We start from the raw sequence: 27,860 nt of genomic DNA on the forward strand, positions 1-27,860 counted from the left end.
TTTGAAACCATTCGTTTATCACAGTCAATAATTAAACTGTACCAATTAAATTGCACGATACAAAAGCATGAAAAAATTAAACATTAAAATAGATAATGCCTCTTTAAAAAGCTAACATTTCTCCATAAATACATCCTGCAGTGTTTACTTCACTGCAGTTCCTCATAACAGAATCATAGGTTTGTTATAAAGCACATTAATAATGTCTAAAAGTAATTCCGATGAGCATGACGTGGGGCTGAAATAAAACATTCTGTGGTCACTGTTGTGATAAACATTTCCTTTACACTACAACACCCAAGGCAAAGAGTTCTGCGCAGACAGTATGGTGAGGGCCAGCAGCAGGACCCCAGATGAGCACAGTCCTCGTCCGGCTTTACGGTAGCGACAGATAGAGGAGAGAGGGGGGCCGGGAGAGGCCCATGGAAGGCGGTGAACAAGGCGGTGTTTTCATGGCATGTCCGTCCTTGCTTATGTCCCCTCCTACAAGCAGCGTGTTTTGAAAAAAGAGAAGAAAAAAAAACCTCTATCAATGATTTCAGATTTTACCAAATAACACAAAACCTTTCTATGTTCCAACATTGGTTTTATTGATTGACTACTTGACACATACAAGGATTTAGGGGAAAAAAAGTAGAAATTCTAAATAACAGGGAAAGCTGACAGCTAAAAAAGGGGCCTGTGTGTTAAGGCGAGGGGTTCGTAACTCACCGATGAGTGTATCAGGGGGTAACAGGCTGCAGATCTCCAAGACGACTCTAGATAATGTTGAGAAAAGGCGGCATTAGACGTGACCATGGCTTAGACGTCAGCCATCCACCGTAGAGGAGGATAAACAGAGGCCCATTGTACCTGTGGTGACGCAATACGCCTCGTCTCTCTAGGTGGGACTGGGCTTCTCTGGAGATTTCTGAAGCTAAGGATTTGAGAGGGAAAAAAAGGAAAACTTGTTTAAGGAAATTCAAGTTTAATCTATGAGATAAACACACTTACATACACACCCACTAATCTGCAGGGTGAGAGGATAAGGTTAAGCTCTGTGCTTTCAATAGAAAAACTGTCCACAAATGCTTTTGTGAGATATCCGCCATTTTATTTGTAAAAACACTTTTAAAAAGGTCCATCCGTCTTCTTTGGTCACAATTTAGCCCTGTAATCCTGCATTTTAAATTAAAAAAAAAAAGACTAAAAACAGTCGCCCAAATTTGACAGATTTCTCTCTTGAAAGCAGTTAGTCATGATGTTAAGTGAATCATGGAATTTAGCCTGTAGATGACAGGAAACTCAGGAAACTATGCTACTATGTGACCTAGTGATAATCAATCATTAAGACAAGATCCAGGAACTACACAATATGGCAATTTCTTTGCTAACGCATCTGTAGCATATATTAAAAAAATCGACAGCATAGCATAGTGCCCTGAGAAAGAAAAAAAAATGGATTAATAGAAGATGTCAAGACATTGAGAATACACACACACACAAACACACACACGCACACACAAACACACACTGTTACGCGCTTCCCCTTTTTGCTTATTCCTCCTGCTCTATCCTCTTCTGTCTCTCAGGTGTTCCTGATTCGGGGGTGGAGCTACTACTACTACCGCTACTTAAGGCGTGGCCTGTGTTCCCGCACGGGTCTCTCTCTCACCATTGGCATTGTCACGCTGTCCTGAGCTGTTCGGATCTCTGTTAGAATGGGTATTTTTCGTGTTTTCTGTGGTTAGCAGAGTCTGGGAATTGTAGGGTAGGAGGAGGTAAAGTCCTGGTTTCGACGGCCCAATGCGCGGCTGGCACAGGCTTCCTCCACCCCTTTTGTTTTTTGGTTAATCCGGCCTCCCGTTGTTGGGAGTTTTGGAACGACTTTCGTTTAATAAAGAGACATTATTATTTAAACTTTAATTCTGGTTTCTGTGTTTTCCTGTCATGTTACTGGCCGCCGAACCGCGAGCCATGTTTTAAAGGGTGGCCGTAACACACACACACACACACACACACACACACACACACACACACACACACACACACACACACACACACACACACACACACACACACACACACACACACACACACACACACACACACACACACACACACAGCACTGAGTGCAGAACACCCTTACGACCAGCAGATGGTGACAGTGGTCTTTTGCAAAGCGTTGGGAAATGGAAAGTCTCAAACAGATGGAGACCTCAGCGGCAATAAGAAGAGACAACAGAAATGCTTCCACGAAAGACAAGCTGGTGTCCCAAAACAGGAAACAATGGCCAAACGCAAGATAAGGAAAGGCAAAATTAGAGGCTAAAAAGTGAGGTCTAAAGAAACATGAGCAAAGACGACAAAAATAACTCTAAATAACTCTAAGCAGATGACATTTTGCGGTCTGATCTTCTAATTTGCTGCACATGGAGTAACTTCATCAGAAAAGCCATGAATCATAAATAAATGAAAACTGTATTAAAGGATCAGAACAACAGGCAGAATGCTTACTGTACCTGTGACTGTTCTTTTAGAAAATCTGGGAGCTGAAATTCTCCTTTAAAGACCTGGAAAAACAAAAGGGCCAGGTGTTTAGAGGCTATGAACAACATACTTCGGACCTCCCTCTTAGGCTGCTAGATCAGGACCGAGGGAACCAGACATGATTCAGACACATTCGTTACACTCTGGTCCAGTCATCCTATCAGCATCCACAACGGAAATGACACGTGGTCATGATGGGATACCAAGTGGGGCCAAGTTCATCCGATTTTCCACTATCTCAAGGGGTCCCTGTTGTAGTGCGTGCGTGTGTGCATGAGTGCGTAATGTTCAACTCAAAGCATACAGAGTGTGATTTTCACATCATTTGTGGCACCACCCTCACAACAACAACAACTAGAACCATATTGACCCAACATTCTGATGTAGAGGGGTATTTTTTTCCCCCACTCGTTCCAAATAGTAGGGCTAATTCTAACACATTATGATTGGTGTGCTTCGGTCTTTGGATGAGTGGGTTGCAGGGTGGGATGGATCGTGTGGAGAAAGGGTTGGAGAGAGGGATTTCTACTGGCTGCTTTTCTGGAGAGCTGCCAGCATGTCAGCATGTAGCAGGAGGTGTGTTCATGGTTAAAAAATACATGTCCAGCAGGCAGGGAGGGAGAGGGGGAGAGAGAGACAGGGATGGAGAGAGAGAGAGGGAGAGAGAGTCAGATAGGGAGAGTGAGTGAGTGAGTGAGTGAGTGAGTGAGTGAGTGAGTGAGTGAGTGAGTGAGTGAGTGAGTGTTGCATGGATGAGATGCATGGATAGTGACAGAGAGTAATATTGATTGTGGAAGAGACAATGGACTATGGCATATTTATTTCTTAGCAAACAGCGGTCATGAATCCTTTTCTGCATTTGTTTCGTGTCCAGGAAACGTAAATGTTTTTTATGGTTGCCAATGTTTAACTTCCCTCAACTGCCTTCTGGCACAATGAAAATTAAATGAAGAATGAGGGAACCTTTGGAAACAATGGAGGGTGGCGTCGGCAGTCCTACCCTCATCACCCCTCTCTTTCCTAAGCCCTATCTATCCATGCGCGTGTGGTACTCTCAAAACTGATTATTTGATTTATATTAGCAGAAGGTCATTTTCTCTGAATTTAAGGGCTTGAAACGATTTTTATAAATGTATGAGACCAGTACATTCATTTATTCCTCATAATTAGTGTTGAGAGGAACTTAAAATCTAAGCAGCACCCAGGTGGAACTTTATTGTTGCCGTGGCACCCAATCCTGGGACCCGTAACACGCGCGTACGTGGATCCATTTCCTCACAACTAGGGCCTCAGTGGCTTGCTAAAAGATTAAGGGATAACAGTGTCCTTTCCTGGAGCCTGCATGGGCCATGCAGATGGGGAGCGGAAGTTGGCGGTCTGATATCAATATCCCTGGTTGGGTCAAACAGACAATATCAGGTTTCCGTATACTGAATGGGGTGCGTGAACGTGATTTTAAGAAGTTAAATGAGGAAAAAACTCTTTAATTCCGTGTCTGTATGCATGCATGCTTGTGTGACCTGCTTAAGCTTCAAGTCTTGCCAGGATCCTGATCAACTAAAGCCAAGTAGAGCAAGAGAGAGAGCACAAGACAAGGGAGAGGAGAGCATGTTTCTGATTTCCTCTCGGGGGCCATTTTGTGTGCCTTCGTCATTTCTCGGAAGAAGCAAGACTGTGTTCATAACTTTCCCCCCGAACCCTTTTCTGAGTGGAAACAACAGCAAGAGGCAGAGACAGGGGGAACTGCAGCAATGAGACCTCGCAGCTGCCGAGTGTTATTGTGAGGTTATTTTTCAATCTGGAAGTATAATAAAGGAAACATATTATGGCGCTTTCACAACAAGCAAGCATAGTATTTGAGTTCCCGAAAACTTCTATTTGAAGCCGTTTGCCGGAAATAACTTTTAGGAAAGAAAAATCGTCCTTAGGAATTCCCCTCTGTTTCAGTCCCTTCAGAATGCGCTGTTTCTGGTGTCTGTAGCTTTAATGCAAATGAGCCATTGACCAATGAGCTGTCAGACTGAACCACAGCATGGAGGAGAAGGGATTGTTTCCGTTTGCGGACACCTGGAGCTCTATATCTATATAATATAATAATAATAATATTATATATGGGTATTTATATAATATTATATCTAATATCACGGCCAAAACCTATGTGCGCCGGATGACATTATGAATCATAAAGACTGCGTCTGACGTCAACAAGTAAAGACTCGTAGTTGGGGATATCTCGGCCATGGTTTAGAAGAATTGGGGAAAGGAACTTTGGCCTTGACTCTCTGAAGTCCATGACCCGCGACATGGAGGAGAAAGGGATTTTACTCCGGGAGCTGAGATGCCGAACTGCCGCCGAGCTCCCCGCGCCGGAGCTGCCGGACTGCCGCCGAAGCTTCAGCAGTAGTCCAACCGCCGTCGAAGCGGTCTGGCCGGCAGTCCGGCAGCTCCAGCCATGTACTCCGGGAGCTGAACTGCTGCTGAAGCATTTCGGCTGCTCCGGCGGGTGTCCTCCGGGAGCTGAAAAGTCCGGCGGGGGTAGCTCGGCGGCAGTCGAGCAGTAGGGCTGGGTATCGTGGCCAATTTCCTAAAATCGATTCGATTTCGATTCATAGGGTTCTGAATTGATTAATCACGATTCGATCTGCTCTTTAATAATGAAAATGGCTCAACTGTGTTGCAAAATACAAATGTACTTTATTTTTTTCTCTTCACCATAAACAACAGGTTTTAAATGCAAACTTGTAAATTGGACAGTTTAAACATGAGCTGTAAGCAAAACTGTCTCAAGTCTCAAAAGTGCAATTTTGAAATTAGAAAGGAATTGCAAGTGAAAGTGTACTTGAACTACAACATTCCATGACTGCAAATTGCATTGAGGCATTGCTTATTAAAGTGCAACAATAATAATAATGGTAACAAAAAATAAAATAAATATTTTATTTTGCCCTACGAATCGAAATTGCAAAAATTAAATGAAATCGATTTATTTACCCAGCCCTATCCGGCAGCTCAGCTCCGGGAGTACAACCCCTTTCTTCTCCATGTCCCCTGCTCCGGATTGCCGCCAAAGCTTCGGCGGCAATCCGGCAGCTCCGGCGGTGCCGCGGGCAGAGAAAGGGATTGTACTCCCGGAGCTGAGCTGCCACCGAGTTCCCCCCGCCGGAGCTGCTCGTCCGCTGGTCCACAAAATCTTAGCAATGCTCTTATTGCAAAGAACTGACACTCGTTCTTTTGGTACCTGTAGGCGGGGTACTTTCAGAAATCCATATCTCACCCAAAAAAATCATGTACAGAATTTTTTCAAAGTTTGTATGCGTGTGGGAGCACCAGACACCCAAAACAACAACCTAAATCCCAGGAAAAGTGTTGTTTTCATAATATGTCCCCTTTAACAGTAATTCAACGCTATGGGGGTTATTTGTGTGAATAGAAGCGAGTATCGAAATGCTGGTAAATGCGTTTCCTTATGTATGAACAATGCTTTAAGATTAACGGCACAAGCTCACACAACGAAGGAGGCACTGGCATCTGACGCTTTGTTGTCCAACCCTTCGAGACATTCTCAAAGTTCACAAGGAGTTAACCTATTCCTCGCAGACTTTGGTGTGTAAACACATGCAGGAGGGAAATGTAAATCACTGTGAAACGTGAAGCTTTTCGTACAGTGGATCGGGCGGCTTAGCGGATCATGTAGAGAGTGACACAGCTTTTTAAATCGAAGTATGGACAAAAATTACAAATTGGAAAGACCCTCCATGTTTTCCAATTGCAGTGATTCCGGCACGTTATCTTGCCATATCCTGAAAATTACAACCAAGGATTTTATAGAAATTGACTGTTTGAATGGTAGCAGTCACCACCTAAGATGGTACGGGGTGTATTCTGAACAACAGAACTGATACCTTTACCAGCTAACATAATCCAGTGTGAAACCAATGTGTCACCAGTATCTCCATTGTGTCACTGCTTCCTCCATGTGTCCCTTCTCTCAGAGGAGTTGCCCAAACTAGCATGTGATCACCATGGTGACAATATGGTGGTATCAGGTTTTTCTTCAAGAAAGATGAGCACTAAAGCCCCTAGTCATCTCTCCCAAGGTCTAGAGGAGAGATCTGGACTGGGATGTATGACGTGATGTGTCCTGCCTCTGATAATTGTAATTATTCAACTAATCTTTGCATTTGGTTAAAGTGCGCTTATTATTTTGGTCCCTTCCCTGCATTTTTCCAGTATAGAACCACTTTAGTACAGACAACGACGCTGGCACCGTGCCTCCGTCTAGTCAAGGCGGATCTGTTTTTGGCACTAAACCTAGCAAATCCTATGAGTCAAACATTCTCTGCTGAGCGGGCCAAAATGGCAGCCATACCACCGCAAAGCATTTGGAAAAAGTGACGACGTTTGGGCAAGGTTGTTTTAGCTGTAGGGTTGTCTCGTGCCATCCTACCAGTCAGTACATTCCACTAGGTGTTCCCTCAGAACAGAAAAAGGTTATCCACTCCATGTTCATACAGAAAGAGAAACCACAAAGACATTTGATGGGAAAACAAAGTTGAGATTGCACAATCTGGTGTGCTGACAGATAATAAAGTTCCGATTGTGCCCGTCTTCATGGCAGGGAAAAGCGTTGATTTGTAGCTTGTAATCTCCTGATGCCCCATTACATTGTCTTGGGGCACGCGCACACTCACACACAGATGGCCAACATCCCCAGCTAACCATAAACGTTTCACATTCAAAGCTAAATCCACCATATTGAGAACAGTTGGATAAAATATTTGGATATAATTGAACATTCAAATACTTTGGATGTTGGATTTAAACATGTTATGTGTTATGTATGTAACCCCAGGAAGGTATGAATAAACTCAGGAAATAGCTCATTAAATATTGCACTGTTAACCTTCTCATGTTATTTTTACTGCTTAATGCAGGATTAGCATATTAATACATGGTTTTGAATAGAAATAGGCAGTGGGCATCAGTGCAATCTTTCTTGCTTGACCCCGGCCATTATGTATCAGCTTACGGGACTGTGATGGTGGTAAAGGCAGTGGCGACCGGCATTAAAAGATTACGGTCCTTAGGGAAGGAAGTCCATTAGGAGTCAATAAGGGGAATCAGCCCATCTGCAGCATCTGGTGTGGTGGCTGTTTGAGGGGGCCGCAGTGCGCTAAGCTACAAGCAACACAGGCCTTCCAACCAAGGAATCCCCGTTGGTGACCTGGATTTATCTTAACCTGAATACAGTGCTACGGTTCAAAAGCTACAAACACCCACTTGCAGCTGGGTCCACACCCTGACCAAAGCTACTATTTTGGGCCACCATTGGCTTAGCAATGGCCTGAACTGACCTATAACTGTGGGCTTACTTGCATCCACCAGCCTCGCAGAGCACTACATCTATGTATCCAGTCAAAGAACATGAGTCCAATAAGTATCATAATCAGCAAAGCAATGATGATCATAACAGGCATGGGCTCAGAGATCAATACCAGATGATTAGCTGACACCTCGCGAGGACGTGTTAGCATCAACATCCCAGGCTGAAGCCCAGCCATGTTATCAAGAGACACCCAACACCTCCCACATATGGCTACTCATATCTCCCGCATCTATTATTTATTTATTTTATTGTTGCTTTGAGAGACACCAAGGATGTATTGATCGCCAATATCCATTTCTCACCCGGGATTTGGAACAACTGCAAAAGCCACTTAAAGAAAAATTGATTGCGGCTTTTGGAGCCGGTCCAGAAGCCCCTGCTGTTTGCCAGGGAGGGACGCCGCCCGGTATCCCTGGGCTACTGGGTTGAGCCCCATCAACCATTTTGTGGACCCGTTGACTACGACATTCCGATCAGAGAATCTCCACTGCAAGGAAGACCTTAACACAAGACTTACTGAGAAGTATTGTTTAAAACAACAAAAATGTACGGCCATAATATGGAGAGTGTGAAAGAGCAAGATTTGATTCCTCCACTCACTATAAAAAGCTAACCTTGGATAATAATGATATTTTATTTCCCTAAACAATCCTAGCAGTTGAAATGTTGGACCCCAACCCCCCCCCCGCCCCCCGTGATTGAAAATGACACGCCAGACATCATGGAGACAAAACATGTCAGCTCTGACTGAAAAAAAACACACACGTTCACACACAGCGTACCCCCCCCCCCCCCCCCCCCCCACCCCATGTCATCTATGGATTATTCTTGAAAAAATTGCCATACTAGAATCAACAAAAGGGGTTGGGGGAGATTGGATAAGCCAGACTTAACCAGAGCACCAAGGCAGACTGCTTCTAAGGATTACCTCTTATCCGGATGGGTCTAAACCTTAAGAACTGTAAACAAGCAGGATGAGGGGGCAGTAAATGAGATACTCTAGTCTCGCCCTCTCTCTCTCTAAATAATGAACCTTATGATCACGCACAGCGGCCCGACCATACTCTGCACGCCGTTGGTTCAGAGTGGCTGCCCAGACAGGGGAGACGGTTGGGTAAGGAACATGCGTGCGTCGGGGGAAAGTGTGCTGGGCAGCTCCAGAGAGCGTTTCTCCATATGTGGTGCAGCCATGGTAAGGGTTAGTGGTTTCCTTTGAATGCAGTGCAACACTTGGGAGCCAGAAGCTGGGGTCTGCTGACCAGACCCAGGTTCCAATGGTTTACACAGATGGCCCGTGCATGTACAGCATTGTACACTGGCTTTGGAGTGGGGACTTGGAAGAGTTCAGTGATCCACAGTATGGTGCCATGCCGAAAGGAAAAATTATGGCAGATATTTAGTTATTTGAAAGTTAAAAATTCGACCTAAAACACCACTTTTAGCTGTCAGTGATTTAGCGGATAGCATCCATGAGCAGGTAGGGGTTAGTCCTAACGCATGAGGATGCACACTGCTGGGTTGTGGATGGCCACCGAGGATGGAACACAGCTGGGATTCGCACGCCGTCGCCCTGTCTAGCCAGACCCAGTGACTTCCATGCCTCAGCCTGAGCTCAATAGCACTAAAACATGATACACACGCACGCTGCCCTCATGGTCTCTGTACGTAAGCTCACCGAAAAATAAATATGCTCTGGTTCCACTCCAGGCATTTTATAGTGATGTAGATGTTTGTGTAATCACTTGGCAAACAGAAAGAGGCCCATAGAGAATCTTACCCAGTCCTTCTTTAAATCCAAGTATAATGCATTTCATATTAGAGCCTAGCAGATTTCTAGAGAGGCAGCTAGTTTGCACTCTACCAACTCATTTCCCCATGCATATGTTTATTGACAACCCTACCTTGTGCCGACTTCTATTGCACATGGTGCCAATGTCAAAACCAACTGCAATATCCAATACAATAAATATAATAAAATATAATAAGTATAATACAATATAACCTTAAATCGAATATATCTAGCTCATTTATAATGATTTATTGAGATAATACCGCATTTGTTGCGTTGCTTGCTTGATCCGTCTGCTCATTGGGCGCCATTACATATGCCACCAAGACGGGGCCAGGAGAAGCAGAGGGCAGGGGGGACGGGGGAGGCAGGGCTATAATCTACTTGTTCTGCTGAGTGAGTGGGTCCCCCGAGTCTGTCTGCCACGCCAGGCGCTGTCTGAGGGACCAGAGGGTGGAGGCTGAAGGGCACTCCAGTAAAAACCCTTGGCGTCTCCTTCAGGCAGAACGGGGACGTCTCGCTCTCTCCTTCCCTCCCTCCCTCTCTCTCTAATAGATAGAGAAGCATGCAATGTTGCCTTGGTTGCTGCGGCAACACATTCCACAGAAACACACGAGCAAGGGAGAACAAACTTTGCACCTCAGATTCTCCCAGCATACACACACACACACACACACACACACACACACACACACACACACACACACACACACACACACACACACACACACACACACACACACACACACACACACACACACACACACACACACACAAAACGTGGAAGCCCATGATTTCATATCACCCAAGTTGTATGATTATGTTGCTTGTACACATGCCGCTCCAGGCTATACAAGCTACGAAACATATTTCATTAATGCCACATGATGAAATTGGATAACCATCGTTATTGTTGAATGCTCATGAAGCCACAAACAAAAACATTTGACATTCGTAGCACGACTTATAAAAGACCATGGGCCCTTTGATTTCCTCATGTGTAGCGGTGACTTCAAAACACCCCAGTTCTGACACACATTTCTAATCAGCATCGGACGGACAACAGATGATGGCCCCCTCCGAGAAACCACACAAACACAAGCACGACAACAGGACACGCATCCGCACAGAAAGCAAACACTGATAATGAGTGCAGTCGAGATATGCAAGCACGGAGAGTGGTCTGTACGCATGTGTACAACATTAGCGCGTTGTGTGGGTGAGGAATGAGGATGTGTCAACAAAATGGGAAGTACTGCAGACCAAAAAAAAATAATACATGTCTACATGTGCACATTTATTGGCCACACACACACACACACACACACACACACACACACACACCCCCCCGAGAGGCAGCACATTGAGGTGCTCAATACCCTCTCCTCTCTCTCTCCCTTTCCTTCTCTGCCTCACTCCCTCCACGGCTCTGTAGCTGTCCGTTCCAGGAGTCAGAGACAACTAATCTTTCATGGACGCCAGCCATTTAACACAAACATGCTGTAGGAACAAGAACTTGAAAGAGTGCATAGCGTCATAGAATTGACTTGCCAATAGTAGGCTGCTCTAGCCAGGATTTGTTTGGCAAGTGTCGGCATTACCCAGAATTCCTAGGGGCAATACAACTCAGCAGCAGCCATATGAAATACATTTTAACGTTGAATTTGTAGATATGCGCCACATATGGTTATTTCCACCCAAAACCGCCGGAAAAAAAAACTTTTGACTTGGAAGGCAAGCTTAAATGGAAACATTTTGAACAAATGTATTTAAATGTAAAACATACTGTCCATTTTGCACGCCATTGCATTTTCACTGAGTGCCAGCAGTTTGGCAAAAAGTGTGCAGAAGCCCCAGGAACTAGTAGTGTGACAAAAGGGAAAAGATGAAAGTACACAAGAAACAGTACAATCATGTGTAGATGTATGAAACTCAAGGTCCTGGGGCAGGGGGGGCAAGATCACCTGATAGAACCCGCTTGAGAAAAAGGATTAAATAAAACATTATCTCTCGCCTAAAAATAGACACCGCCTTCACCATCGCTCAGAGAATGGGCAGACATGTGGCAAGGACGTGGCTGCGGGAACAGAGTGCATGCACGGAAATCAATGGCTTCTTGGTTTTAATCACCCTTCTGGGTCTGCAACTGCTCAGATCTTGAGAGGGGGCTCAAAGATCGGGGTAGCGTGATGCCTAGGAGGCGACGAAAGCGGTGTTCTAGTGTACATCTCAATGTTTTGTTATCCCTGTACTCACCCTTCGTGTGTTGTCCAGGACCTTTTGGTCGGGTCGTCCATAGTTGGGGGGGTTGGCATGGGGGTCGTAGCCCAGTCGGGCTAGCATGGGGGCAATGGCCGGCATGTCCCGCAGCACGTCCGTGGGCATCTTTCCCACCCACTTGGAGAGGGCCTCCACGTTGACCGGCTTGATCACCTGGTCTGTGGACCTCTCCACCCTGCGTGGGCAAGAACAACACGCAACCAAAACTTTAGGGTTCAAGAGGGGTGTTTCATTGTAAGTGAAAAGGGCTTCCTCTTATACTTGATTTAGTAGGTTGATCCTCGTCCAGACGCTTAAACACTGATTGATGTGATCAATGCGGTAGGACAATACAGTAAAGAATTAAGATGTGATGAAATATAATGCATGTAGAAACATGCATGACATGGCAAACTATCTCACACCAAACATCAATTGAAAAACGCCTTCCTACATTACCATCATAGCATAACAGCAGAACAAAAAGTTTATTATACTGCGTGTCTTGTACCGAATCAAATTATGAAAACAAGCTCCGGACCGCTTAGCTGCTCGTAGCTCTAATTGGACCCTAAAATGCAAAAAATATAATCTTTTAAAAAAGTCAAATACTGAGCTCTCCCCTACCACCATAGGGGCCTGATTTTGCATGATTCTTTTTTTTTGATAAAATGGCTTGAAAACGTAAAAAATGTAGACAAGAAATTAGCCAACATGGATCATTTACTAAGCAGGCGTTTGGATTTGGAAAGTGAAAGGCTACCGCCTTTGTTTTTGGGATAGAGCAAGGTTAACCCATTTCTTATTGGACATAATTTAGACCCATGATGCCCATGACTAACCACTCCGCTTACTCACAAGAGAGTATATTAGACATTATGGAATCAGGCTACAACTAATGAGGGGGCAACACTACTGCTGTTCATTACTGAGAACCAGCCAGTTATAGGTTATGTCTGGGAGGGCCTCTGATCTGAGGCACCTGTATAATAAGCAAAGCTAACAATATTAAAACAGCAGCTTGAATAAAAGAGAAATCATGGACATCCTGATCCATCAATTAGGTGAGTTTCTCTGTACAGGGTCGTTGAACTAGATTGCAGATCTACTAAAGTCTGTTTTTTTTCCTTCACCAGATGGCAGAATGCTGTTACTCTCTGAAGTAAAAGGCTCCTTTATAGGGGAACGATAAAGGCAATCTTAATATGAACAGACATTTACACAACAGTGTTAACTTTTATTTCAGTCTCTGGGTGGATTTCTCTCAACCAGAGACTAACATGCACTACACAAAGGCATACACACCTCTCCATCCATTTTCCCTGTCCGTATACCTCCACATAGCAATTCACTTCCCGCTAATCCATTTACTTTGCAATTTAATCTTTACACTGCGCAGGAAGAGACTCTCCTGCATGATTAATAGAGCAAACCGACTTCTTCATCTCAGGAGAACAGTGGAAATCGTTTCTAAGAGGCGGGCTGCGATCCAAATATCCACTCGTGTGCTGGTAGAGATGGAGGGAGACCAGCCTGATAAGAACTCATGAGTGCCGATACAGAGACAAATATATATGGAGACAAAGCTGGGCAAACTTTCCCAAAGCATGTCAGTGTGTTCAGTGAAATGTCACGGTCAGCATTACACTTTGGCAGACAACAAGCTCCAGTGATTCCCCTTCAAAATGTCTTAGTCAAGGTGGTCAAGGTAGTCAAGGAGTGGGGGGGGGGGTGGTGGGGGGTGGGTGGTGGGGGGTGTCTCCGTTTCAATCCCATTCAAAAAGCCTTAGGGCACGACCATTGTTGTAACAGTACTACTGAAGCATTATTGATCTTTATTTTTTACACCTGATGGAAGTATGTTTTCTTTCCCTACTAGAGTTTTCTACTTTGTTAATGCATAATAATTAAAAAATATTTATTAAAGAAAAAAAAAATATATATATTTTTTTTTTAAATATACATTGGTAGTCAAGGCGGGGCCCTATTGTTGTTAAGGCGGCCGCCTTAACAACACAGTACTGGGGGAAACACTGAGCTCCAGATGATCACTGCGTGACCGAAGGGAAGGGGTAGAAGGATGGAGTAAATTTAAAAAAGGTCCTGGGGCAGAAGACTATTAAGCATCACAAAGACCTATTCCATAATACGAGAATATGCTTTGAAAAGCATTTATTAAAAAGAAAAAAAAAAGTAATACACCTTGTAAATAAAAAGTACATTCAAGTATAATGTATACATTCAAATGTACACATTTCCTTGGGTACAAAAGTAATGTCTTTTTTGATAGACAGGGTTTTTTTTACTAGATTTTAAATCAGTGCAGGTAATCTGTCCAATTTTGTGCAACAACGTAAATACGTACAAATGCATAAATAAGTATTGCCGCAGCACAACATAAGTAAAATACGCAAGGGATGCATCAACCATAGTAATGGCGATATACTTTGATCCCTTTAACACCAAGTAGAGAAGCCAAAGACACCAGGCCACTGACCCCTGCTCCCGTATACATTAATCACATCTGCAGTCTCAGACATGCAAATAACACACGCCCACTTCTCCTCAAGACCTTCAATCCAATTTAATGAAAATAAAAAATGATTCTCCTTCTGGTCACATAACCCTCCCTCTTCAGGGCACTCGCTTTTAATGTACTCTGGCATGTCAATTATTTATGGCTGGGCTCTCCCAACCAAAGTGGACTTTTGTATCGCCCAGGGTTGATGAGACGCAGCGGGATAGCAGAGAGATTGTGATCGTAAACGGGGGAGAGGGAGCTTGTGAGGAACAAACGGGAGGAGGGAAACGGAACGCTGACGGCCAGGTAATGGAGCGGGTCTCCCGGCCAGGCGCTGCGTCTACTAAATCAGGGCAGAGTAATTGATGTTAACGCTACAGGCCGTGGTCTGGGGCACGGCCGGTCACTCGGAGAGATGCTCCACGTAGAGAGAGACCTGGGAGTAGAGCAGAACCGGGGAGGGGTGGTGGCGGTAGTTGGAGCAGGTCAATAAGAGGCACTCTTCACCAGGTGTCATGGGGGTTGACTGTTACGGGCTCTGGGCAGAGATGGGGCGCCAGTGGGATGCCCTGGAGAGACGACGCATGGATTTCCTCCTTCAGGAAATGATATTAGGATCCAGTTAGTGGGTATTGTTGTGGACCACGGCAATAGAAGGGAGAGGCCGTTTTAATAAAACCAATCAGGAAATACAAAGTAACCTTTACCGCTGGATTTCTTTTCAGAAATAGTTCGAGCATTGCTGAATGCAAAAGCCTTATATATGCTGAAACAATGGTTTTCCCTAGAGGTCGTTGCTTTGCTTTCAAACATAATATGGTTAATAATCATTAGAAAAAAATAAAGATAGACAGAAAAGTACTTAAAACATATCTTTGGCTATGTTACAAACCTACATCAAACCTAAATCTGTCAACAATGTAGCATCAGATTATCTGCAGCAATAGAAAGTGTATGTATCTTGTCGCATATATACATCTATAAATACCGTACCTAAGAAAATCTAATTGGATTTACCTGCACTCCTCTGCCTTTCTCGTCAAAATGGTTCCCCTATATGTCAATAATACTTTGATTACTTCCTTGCATTATTTTATTTTTATTTTTAAACATGAACGACCTTAACACCCAATCTTGAGGCAAAGTTCAAGAGTTCAGTCAGGATGTTTCTGTTGTCTCTGCTTGGCTAACTTATGGACACAATCATAACAATGGCAATGTCTTTGGTGCTCAGAAAGCTCTGGTTAAGGTCCTAGTGTATTAATATTTTATGAAATCTTATAAAAAGGACATTATATATGGGCAGTGAAAGGGCCTCTTATTCTTGTGCCAAAGACAGTCACTGCCTTGATACCCAATGCCTTTATGTTGTTTGTGGATGAAGGATAGAGACAAAGAATCGAGATTTGCCAGGATCACAACTTTTCTAAGTTTCCAATGTTACAGAATTTTGAGGTAGAATCCATGGGATTCGATTAGACTGGGTACACAAGCTTTTGAAGTGTATTTTGGTTTGCAGGATTTGTGAGACGGCAACACAAGGTCGATTTGGTCTGCCCATAAGACTCGAGGGCCCTTATGGTTAATTTGTTGGCTGCAGAAGCTGCACTGAAGAGTGCTTGTAGGACTCCATAGTACATCGAGTCAAAGGAATGCCACGGCAGACAGCACCTTAACAAGCGTGCCAAAGCACTTCCATGATTTGCAGGATTAACCTTCCACTCAACCAACCTCTACTAGAAAGTACTCAATTTCTATCAAAGTTTCCTTCAAATTGGATCTTACTGGCATATGGAAAGTTGAAACACTAATTAATATAACAACTTTTATGAAGCATATACAATTACTGAAATAGGGCTTTGACGCAAGGCTATGGCTGAAGTAATTAGAGTTTGTGGGAGGCCATCTCATTTCAGTTTGCATAAAAGCAAGATATCAATGTGTTTTGCCTTTAGGTTATGGCTTTCATTTCTAAAATCCAGTCATTAAGCATGGACAACTCCTCAGCATGGACAATTGTAGCCAGTAAAAGCACTGAATCTTAATAGTGCTGATCATCATTCAATTCAAAAGTCAAACCATAATGGTAATGTTTTTTTGTATACGGTATAATCAATGGCAACCAAACACTTGGAAACAAAATATAATAATCAAAATCTATTTAATGTAAATAATTATTGTATACCATTTAACTATTGAAAAAAATCAATCCGAATCCATGTACACCACTGACTTAAAAATGTGAATGTGGTTTGCATATGTTCCAAAACATGCTAAAACCATTAAGTTGGAAACATCTGTGTTTCAGTGAGTCATCTGATAATAGCCGCAAGATGCTGCGTTCTGTGATGTAATTTATTTCAGAAAAAAATTGTTATTCAAAGAGATTTGCAATAAAGTGTTACAAAGCTTGAAGACCCTTACGCATCAATGCTCAGTTGAGAGGGATACAGAAATAGATTGATCGGATAACTTGATAATGGAAGTAGAAGAGGAAGTAGAAAATAAATAAAGGCTGAAATCATAATGGCTGCCACACCATAGTTTTCATATGAGCAGTATTGGAAAGAGCAGTTGATGCCATTTCGTCCAACTGCTCCAGCTCCACTGCCATTCCCGTGACCTCATCTGCAATGTTTTTCAGATGTGTCTCCCCTCTGGCAAGGATTTTCACATAATAAAACAAATTGTTGTTAATCATCATCAACTTAAACTTAACACTTGGAAAGAGTACAACTTAGTTGCCGGGATCCCTTATTCGCTAGGTTTGCAAATAGAGAAGGCCATTATTAACTCTAGCTTATATTTATTTTAGCTGATCAGATGTAAAAAAAAAAATACCAATTACTCTTTTTTTTCCATCTCTCATGGTATCTCTTTTTGAATGGGACTCTGGCTGCTCATTTAAAGAAAGCCTTATCTGATAAAGGAATAAGACACTTAAATGGATCTTCTTCAGTCAGTCTAAGTGAAATGAAATTGTAGGACTTCATACTACACAGTCTCGCCTCAAATTCTGTCTCATCAATCTGGAGCTGATGCACAGCTGAACCCAGAATTTCTAACAATGCAGAAAATGTCCTGAAGGCTGCACAAAGCCAACCAAAAATAAGAGAAAATAATGCAATATGAAACCAATTGTAAATATGCCCCACATGAAAACAGACGGGAGGAGTATGGTGTTAAAGAGACACTGCCAGTTTTGATTTTACTTGAATGTTTTAGATGCAAGGATGGCATTGACCTCTGCAATACTACAATATAGGCTGATATCTTATATTGCCTTGGATTGCTATGGGATACACTTTGACAATGTGTCTGCAAAATATCCTGACGTCTCGCTAGAAATAGCACATTTTACCAGTTTAGACTGGGGACAAACAGTGCCTTTAGCTGTTCTTTAACCCTGCTCTGATTAATATAAAGTTATGAGAACACAAATGTTCTCATACGGAGACAATAAGAGAACCTGATCCAAAGGTCTCTGTGGGGATCTTCCATGGGCCTCCATTGCTACGTGGCAGGAAAGAAGGAATGGGGGTTGGGCTAGGGTTCCCCAAAACTTTAACAAAAACCAAGCTGACATAGGTCAGGGATATGAGGGGGGAGAATGATTAAGGAATGTGTCCTACAGCTAGGAGCCCTCTTGACAATTCAGGCAATGTTTATGCTCTACTAACCACTGTGACTCAGGCCGGGAACCAGTCTGCTGCTTACAAGGATGCTTGATTCACCATTGACTTATCTAAGATGACGGCAGACTCCCAAGGACATTGTGGAAACTGAATATTAGTTCCAACCACACACACAAAATTTAACTTTGGGAAGCCATACTGTGTAAAATAAGGAATGTGGACAAGGAACGTGGTCCAGTCTGACCAGTTCACCAGTCAAATACGTGGTGACGCATAAGTGGCAGGGAAAGTCCTGAGGGCTTACTTACCCTGCATATAAACACATGCAGAAGTTAAGCTCTCAGGGCAGCTTATTCACAATCATCTGCTAATGATATGATGTGTAAGACAATATGATATTTGGCCATCGCTCTGCAACCTGAAAGCCGAGGCAAAGTATGGCATTAAGGGGAACATCTTCATCAACATCTATCCTTTAAAATGATGTCATAATTATAAATCTTCCATATCTATCTTCCATTATTGTGTTCTTGACTTTTAACATTGCTCAGACCCCGTTAATCACTGCTTGCGGTTATATTTGCTGTTGAAATCGCTTCAAAGTATTGCTCAAATCATGTAAACTATGACGCCATGGCACCATCATGCCAGAAGTGACTTGGTATCTTAATGGAAAGTAAGGAAATGGAAAACTGCCATCAGGGATTAAGCATGCAGTATTTCAAAGAAAGTGCAAAAGGCTAGACTACCTCAATTCATTTCATCTTGGGGTTTAAAGCAGGATTATAGTGTACACATTCCATTCCTTTCTCTTGCTCCCATTTGACATTTAATAACAGGAAGTTTATTTCCTTTGTGAAATCCTTCCTGGAACTCTACCCCTAGATATCAGATTCAAGCAATCTACAGTCAAGAAAAAAAAAAAACTCAGCTGCTGAAAAACAAACCGGCTGTTAAAGTTCTACCTACTTGGAGAGAGACACCCCTCCGACTTTCCCGATGAGCTCCTCGTGGTGGAGCACAGCGTCATTCCAGGGAATGTCAAGGAATTTCAGCAGTGTCCTCATCCATTTCTCAGGATGCAGGACTAGCTGTTCATAATGCACTGGCAGACACTTGTCAGATGCGTCCAGGCACTGAGTGTACATGGTCTCTATGGCCCGGTTCCACTTGGTCAGGCAGTCCCGGTAGCTGCCCAGGTCAAACCCCGCGATGGTCACCTTCCGCGAGATCATGGAGTGGACCGAGGCGCGTCCGTCGCGAATCATCAGCACAAACTTCGCCTGGGGGAAGATCTTGGCCAGGTAGGAGAGCGACTTCAGGGCGAACGGATCCTTGTTGCAGAGGAAGTTGGCTGGCTCGCCGTGTTTGACGATGATCTCCAGGAGGAAGGCCTGCATGGCGGCGTCCAGCACTTCGTCCGTGACGCCCGCCTCGTCCAGGCGCATCTTCTCCCGGCCTGAGCGGCTCCACATCTGCTTCATGGCCAGGATGCGGGGAATGACGCGGGTCTCCTCGCCGCAGCGCACCTCCGGGTGGGCGTCCAGCATGGCTCGCATGAGCGTGGTGCCGCTGCGGGGAACCCCGCCGATGAACACCAGCGGCATGTCCTTATTGTAGATGAAAGGGGTGCTCAGGTTCTGGCCTGTCCTCAGGGTGGTCCGCATGCTGCCCCCCAGCGCAGACAGCGGGAGGACGCCGCCCGGCTGGCTGTGCTCCTCGAAGCGGTGGTGGCACTCCATGGCGTGGCGGCCTAGGTAGAACACCGTGATGGAGCTGATGACCAGGCAGGCCACCAGCATGTTCTGCTTCAGCTTCCCCAGCATTTTCAGGTCCACAGATGGGCTGCGTTGGGGCAGCCTGGACAACTTAGCTTCGCAGGAGGGAGAATGTGGATGGGGGCGGGAGGGGGATGGAACAAGGCAGAGTGTTGATGGTTCCCACCCGGTGTCAAGGTTTGCTTCTGTGGACCAGGTGTGGACCAAGATCCCTGGTGCACAACAGTCGTTGAGTCCCTAACTCCATGAGGCCTGAAGAACGGCAGAAAAAGAGAATATTAAACCTGGGTAAGCTTCAATGACACACACACACACACACACACACACACACACACACACACACACACACACACACACACACACACACACACACACACACACACACACACACACACACACACACACACACACACACACACACACAGGGATTTTTTGTGGTGTTTTTGAAAAGGCTTAGAAGGTAGCATGCAAGCCTTCAAAATAAAATAAAAAAGTCCCATGCCCCATGTACTGCACGGAATGGATTGTCTAGCTTACGAAACAGGTAAATCATAGCAAGCGGCGACTTACCTGTTTTTAAACCCTATGGGTTATGCATCATGCTACATATCCTACATTTATGTTCCAGTGCTGACAGAAACAACACTGCAGTCTTTAGTCTCTAATTTGTCCGTCCGCAACTCACTCTCCAAGCCGGTGAGCTGCATACTTTAACATAGCACTTTAAATCCCACTGTAAGCACATACAAACCACATTGTGTTGGCTTTGCATGCTGAGAATCAGAGCAGCGCTGTCTTCAGTACCAGATAGCTGGTGGTACATGAAACCCCCAACCAGTTTTCCTATGCACTAGAGGTTTGCAAGAACTTCCTATCATAGAGCAAGATATGAATGCATATTCAGGCAATAAAAAAAGTAAAAAAGGTAAAATGGCTAACCTATTGGGTTTTAAATAATTACCTATACTATGGTAAAATGCATCACTGTGCAGATAGGTAATAGAGATGTGAATAACAACATCTGACCAGAAAGACAAAAAACATGAAAAAGGCCTGGGAAGCAATAAATACTTATATTCTAAATGGCTAGATTATGTGTAACACACACACACACACACACACACACACACACACACACACACACACACACACACACACACACACACACACACACACACACACACACACACACACACACACACACACACACACACACACACACACAGTATTTGATCTGCTGACTATGAGTATAACTTCCTGTTCATTTTACATGGAGTCACGCTCTTACAAATGCAGATGATTGCAAACACAGACACTGTCACTGCTGTACTTCACAAGTGAGATATAAATAGACTACCGCCTTTGACGAATCTGCGTGAAGAGGCAGTTAAACAAAAAGCAGCATGGTTGATTCCAGGATTGATAGTCTAAATGAAGCTTCAACATTTCCAGGCTGAACCATCTAAATTGATCATCAGCAGTTCCAGGATTGATAGTCTAAGATAGCAGCTGCAGTTCTATTCATTTGTCCTTGCAGCTTCTGCTTTCCTTTGCGACCTCACACACATGTCAGCACAAATCTGTTAACTCAAACCTCTTAGTTTAAGAGGGTAGTTCTCCAACCTCACTCATGACGATAAGTCCTAACACAAGGTTTGTATGCATGCATTAGGAGACAAATTATGCATATTTTTCTCAGATGCACAGCTCCATGGTAGACCTTGGCTGTATTCCAATAAGTTTTTGTTTTTTTTACTACTCCATCCGTAATATCAATCTCTCTCAGTTGGTCGGTGTAATTTCAGCTGGCCGGTGTAGAAGCTATGGATCCATATTTTATGCAGGTTTGTCAACAGGGTGACCCCGAAGCACTGCAGTGTAATTCAAAGGCTTGAAAGCGACATTGAGGACATCTGTCTCCGGCTCTGGATCAAGCAGGCCAAGTCGCCGCTGCCTCCTGCTAACTGCTTCCCCTTCGGCTCCGACATGAGATGGCCCCTCCCCAGCGGGCCCGTTTAAACAGAGGAACCAAGTGGTTGTCCTTACATCTGAGCAAACTGCCCTATATCGGCGAGTCAGACCCCCTCCGCCAAAGGACGTTTTCACAAGGTGACATTAGAATGTGCAGACACATTTATCACCATGTAGAACGCCTCCAAGACGAGCTCATCTGCATCCTAATAGGCCTAGTAGCAGCCCCCAGGCCGTCCTTCCAACACGCAGCTCTGTGTGGGTTTTTTTCTTTTTCTTAGAGATATAAAGAAGAGGGATAAAAATAAAAAAGCCACATGAAAGCAGTACACATTCATTTATCTCCTTTTGGAAGGCTTATGTCATTGTCTCTTCTCTTTTTACATTAAGATTATTTCAGTATGCCCAAGCAATATCAGACCTTCTGTCACTCTTGCTCAATGACAAATTTCAAAAGAGAAAGAAAAAAACTCCATGGTAGAAACAGTCTGTTTCTAGCATGAGCAACTATGCTTAAAAGGCATAATTTAAATTGTGGCCAAATTATTTATCGTGTGGCACATATTGTGTTAAACTAGAATAAGGACAATACTCTTGAAATAAATCCCTGGCTCGTTGTGTTCAGCCTGTTTTTTTATCAACTAAGTACATTGCATTCATCCCAGAAGTTACAACGGCTAGTTAGTGCTCTTATTGCAAATCCGGCATCTCTGACATTTTCCACTGCTTCACTTAAAAAAATGATTGACCGCCAATGAGAAAAGTAGTTACCCAGCATGCAACAAAAGTAAGGCAGGACCGAGCCATCTTTGACAGTTAAGAGCAAACAGAGATTACCTCCATCCAATTGGTTGGTACAAAACCCATGACGTCATCATAACATACACCTTAAAATTCAGGGTTTTCTCAAGAATTCTCTGGCCTTGGACTGGAATGATCAGTAAAGAAAAGCAAATAATGGTTGACAATGATGTAAAAGCTAGGGCAAGCAATACGGACGAACCAGCCAGAGTGTACTGGATTTTGAAAGTATCTAACCCGAAAAATTCCAAAATTCCCATGTCTAGCTCGCTAGCTTTAGCAATAGGACCGCATGGCCTTGTGGTCATGTGGACTAGTAACTCTGGTCAGTAGGTAGACTGACAAGAATGCCATATAATAATTTCATTCTGGGTGAATAAAATGATTGGAGGGGCATATTAAAGGCCTGTGACAGCCAGATACCAGATTTTTTCAATTGGTCAGCGCATTTGATTTATTGCTTGCCGTCTGAATTCAAATCAGAATTTCAACATGTGACAAAATAATGAACCTAAAATAACCTTACCCTATAGCTTTAGGAAAGGTGGCGGTGCATGTTTTGATAGCTGGACTAACGTAGTGTTTTTCAGATGCGGTTAGCCTTCGGCCAAGGCTCATATTACACCTTTCCACTGGGGACTAAAATAAAAGAATGTGTTTGGGTTTAAATTAATTGAGGCTCTTCTCTCCCATCACTGATACTGTATCCGCCTTCTTCTCCAGCTCCTCACATGATATTTTTTCCATTGATCCCTTAACGTGTGTGTGTGTGCGCGCGCGCGCGCGCGCGCGCGCGCGTGTGTGTGTAACTCAACCACCTCAACCTCACTTCATCACAGGGAGAAGGAATACGGCTTTGCAAGGCGCCAGTGAAAAAGATGTGGATGGTTAGTGTGTTAGAGGGGGAGAGCAGGAGAACTGGAAGGAACAGGGAACTTCTCCTGTCAGTACTCGCATGAAGAGAAAGCCTCCTAAATGTATTTATCAAATGTATTACATGGCTTGGTTGAATCCTCAATTCTGAAAAGCACAAACTGCTATGAATAACAGACAATGTTGCTATGACAACATTGTTTTGCGAAAGCAATACAATCACTTTTAAATAGATACAATATTTTTGCTGTCGTTATATTTTGTGTCAAATTATTGATTTCTTGAGTAAGTATGTAATAGGTGTATCATTGCACATTATTGCTTGAAAAATAAAGAGGGAGATGCAGGTCCACAACTTATCCCTTACATTATCTCCATTAATATTTGAAGTCGCAAATATCAAGTGGTGTATCCAAATACAACACATATTACAAGAACAGTCGTTACAAGTTAACAAACAACACCACCCGATCTCCCTAGTCCGGCAAACGTTATAATTCAAAACCAAGCACATTGCACCACATTAATAGGTCACTCACTTGATACATTCAAGCAAATTACCTTCCAATAAGCCTTCATTAGGGTCCAATGGTGTGGCAAATTCCAAAGCTGACCCACAACAGCTGGACCAATCAACAACACAACGAGCACAGTAATACTTAGCTCAGACACACACATTACCCAAACAGAAAAGCACAGTAGGGTGAAAGGGCCATGAACCAAGTCTTTAACAAAATTAATATAGAAAAGATACTACATACCACAGGGGGACCATACATAACAAAAGGTTAAGCGATAGCCATTTGTTTCTGATGGTTGAAGTTATGTTATCTCCTTTTATACAACAAGGCAACACCCTGTTACAATAAGTTCATCATTGTGTGTTCACTTGCAATATTGGAGCTGCCCCAGAGGTTGGATTGAAGGTTTGGTTACAATACATTCAAACATTGAGGAAACAAGTCACAAGGTGAACAAGCCAGGGAAAGGGCAAACTACTATACTATAAACTAAATATATAAACGTAACCCATTGCGCTCCATTCTTCTGCACACAGTGTTGCTAGCTTTTCTGATGAAAGTGGCCGTCACTTATCAACTGTCTAAATTACCACACATGTTGAATTGGCTTGGTTAACAAGCAGCAGGACACATACATTAAAGAGAGAGTGAGAGTGTGAGTGAGTGAGTGAGTGAGTGAGTGAGTGAGTGAGTGAGTGAGTGAGTGAGTGAGTGAGTGAGTGAGTGAGTGAGTGAGTGAGTGAGTGAGTGAGTGTGTGTGTGTGTGTGTGTGTGTAATTACGATGTGCAGCACATGTAAGGATAGCAGCCACGAACAGTTCATCTAAAGTGCACAGCCCAATCAATACTAGAAAGAAAAAGGCAATTCCATAAATCTGAAATGTTATATAAACTAATACCAATAATGCTACCTGCTGAAGATACTCTTCTTATTCGTAGTTATTAACTGAACGAGTGTAGTGGGGTGTCTCCGCGGACCAGCTGGGTACAGCATGAGCATGATGAGATTAGAAGGGCATAGGATGGGATTCGCCATGAATAATAAAAGAGTAAACAATTTGTCATTTGACTTTCTCGTTGTTGGCAATAGTTGTTGGACAGCCGAATGGTTCACAGTCAGCTGGGCTGGCTGCAAGCTCTTAGACTGCACATCACAACGGATTCTTATAATACTTATAATGCGATGGCGGGTTATCTTTCCTCAAAACAGGAAATCAGGGCAATCGTTCCAGAGTCTAAACACTTGAGTTCCTGCAGCTGTGGAGCCAAGTCACTGTAGGGCCAAGCCAGACAAGTGAAAAAAGGAAATCATCTGTCTAAACGAGACTTCTGTCTTTAAACTAACCACCTGCACAGAGCAGATGTGCGTGTCTCAATCGAACCGGCGCACACGCTATGCTCACCAACAGCTGCAGTGGCGCCCAATGACTGCAATATATACTTTGATGGTACTGTTATGTTAGTGATCGGCCTGGGATTTCAGGGGATGTATCCAGCGAAGACAAGCTGTTATTTGCCTACGAAAAAACATTATTTCTCTTAAAAAACTATCCGAATCTGGAAATTAGTGTTAATCCAACTATACTAACGAAGACCCAGCCCAAGATTAAGGAAATGAAGGGGACTAAAGCGTCAGGCTGACGTTAATGGTGACCATTATCCCCAGTTATGTATGCCACGCATTATTAGGAAAATATACATGCAAGCCATCAGTTCCTCGCAACACAGTAACGAGTAGAGAAGAGACCTATAGACGGGCTATTAATTTAGAAATAGGAAAGGTGGACCACAGAATACAACACGTCCTCTGTGAGTTGACATGTAGCCTATCCTTAACTATTACCAGTGAATGACATTATTCGTCCATAGGACACGACTTGACCAGCCATAACCGAGAAATAGACTCACATTTCAACAGTCACACAACACATGTATATGTATTATCATCAATCCTATCTGACGTGGGCAACATTGGGGAACGACTGAATGGATATGTTTTAGCAGACACTCCGACTGGGTGTAACGTTGTAACGTTACATTGTTGCAGTTTGTGAAACGTTACAGTTTACATTGTCGCAGTTTGTGTGAAACGTTACGTGTTACATTGTCGCAGTTTGTGTGGAACGTTACGCTTTACATTGTCGCAGTTTTGTGTGAAACGTTACATGATCGCAGTCCGTGTGAAACGTGACATTGTCGCAGTCTGTGTGGCTCGAGAGGAAGGAGAAGAGAGGGACGCTTTCTGAAACCCACCTCATACGCACGAGCCGTCGTGGATTCGCGGGTTCAACGTGAACCTTGCCCAAGAGTCCCACGCATCCGTCTGTACATCCCGGGTCGTCTTCGGTGGTCAGACGTGGTGCGTCGCATCACCCGTTTCTTAAAAGGCTTGATGACTATTGAGATAGTTAATAAAAAAAAATGCAGTAGTCCGCTAATGTCCTGCTGTTCTTGAGAGGCGAGTTAATATTGGACCATAATTCAAAGACGTATCTGTGCCAGTGCCGCGGATTGGTCCAGTATGACAGGGGGCGGGGTTATAGCGTATTTAAAGAAACAGCGTGTTGTGGTTGTAAATTATAAGGGTAGGCCTACCGTGTTTTATTTTATGTCCCAGGAGTAGACCTATGTATGTGAGTTAATATGTTAAAGGCATAAGAAGCAGTTAATTGTTATTTTGCCGTGAGTGCCAAATTAATTAAAGGAAAGTGTTGACACAAATATAGCATATTGCAATACACTTTTGTATTCACACGCTACGTCAACGACCTGCAATTATTCATATTAGCCTACCATATCGACAGTTTGTTTATGAATTTCAATAAAGGCTGCATCTCATGTTTCAAAAATGTACAAATCTATAGGAATTCAAAGACTGTCTACCAATACATTAGTAAAAGCATTTTTTCTAAAGCTCTCCAAAAAATCATATCCTCAATATGCAGTTATAGCCTACTGTGCCAAACCTCAACCTCAAGTACGTTTATCAAGTCTTTAGAAATTATTTCGAAAGCTATTCTAAATAAGAATGTTTTAAAGCATAAAATAGACGCAGGACTGACTTGGATAATATCATTCAATAAAAAGAATGAAAATCCTCTTAATATTAACAAAGAATAGATGTTCAACAGCCACACAAATATAGAGCCTTGTAGTCACACAAGCAATAATCAATACATTTGACATGTTAATCCATGTTATTGTCATTTCTAAAACAGATAATCACATATCACTGAATGCAAATTATGCCACAAGAGCTCAAGTGAATGAGGGCAAACTCTAACCTTAACTCTAATCCTATGGAAACCTAAACCTAGGAATCTCACTTACCCACAATGGGTCAGACAATGACCGGCAGATCTGAGGACGGATTTTAAAAAGTACTTACACAAGAACAAATGGAGAAAGAGGTGAGAAGCAAGATTTAAAGGATACACTAGGTGTCCAAGTGTAGATCACCGTTCTGTTGACAGTGGATGCTTCTAACTAGAAATTAATCTATTAGTGTTCATCAAAGTTCCAAGCATTATACCAAAGTCCACCAAAATTGATCAGACTAGCGGTCACTGAGACAGTACAAACCAAATATTTACAGAGTCCAGATCAAACAAAAGACTGCCATTTCATGACAAAAATACGTCACACTTCCCCAAAATGGGTAATTTAGCTTTGCAGAAGAGGGGGACGGATATAAAATCACTTCCTCAGGAAAGCAGTGTGAAGATCACCTTATGCACTGAGAGTCAATGGAGAATAGAGGGGAATGATAAAGGTTACTCAATCAACAACACCCTGCC

General features: G+C 43.3%; 1 protein-coding gene across 4 annotated transcripts; it reads right to left on the reverse strand.

The window, feature by feature from the left end:
• tpst1 (tyrosylprotein sulfotransferase 1) lies at positions 1-27,599 on the reverse strand. 4 transcript variants are annotated; one of them, XM_060075977.1, is made up of 6 exons: positions 27,452-27,599; positions 19,089-20,149; positions 11,961-12,159; positions 2,502-2,552; positions 853-916; positions 1-758 (listed from the first exon to the last, which is right to left on the reverse strand). In XM_060075977.1, exons 2-5 carry the CDS (start codon positions 19,943-19,945, stop codon positions 881-883), a joined length of 1,143 nt encoding a protein of 380 aa, XP_059931960.1. In that variant the 5' UTR covers positions 19,946-20,149; positions 27,452-27,599; the 3' UTR covers positions 1-758; positions 853-880. The 4 variants fall into 4 exon arrangements, with proteins under 4 accessions (XP_059931960.1, XP_059931961.1, XP_059931959.1 ...); XM_060075978.1 differs by having other exon boundaries at positions 27,394-27,535; XM_060075976.1 differs by lacking the exon at positions 27,452-27,599 and adding an exon at positions 26,317-26,713.
• Positions 27,600-27,860: the final 261 nt, after the last annotated feature.

The sequence above is a fragment of the Gadus macrocephalus genome, chromosome 16, assembly GCF_031168955.1.
Source record: "Gadus macrocephalus chromosome 16, ASM3116895v1".
NCBI lineage: Eukaryota > Metazoa > Chordata > Actinopteri > Gadiformes > Gadidae > Gadus > Gadus macrocephalus.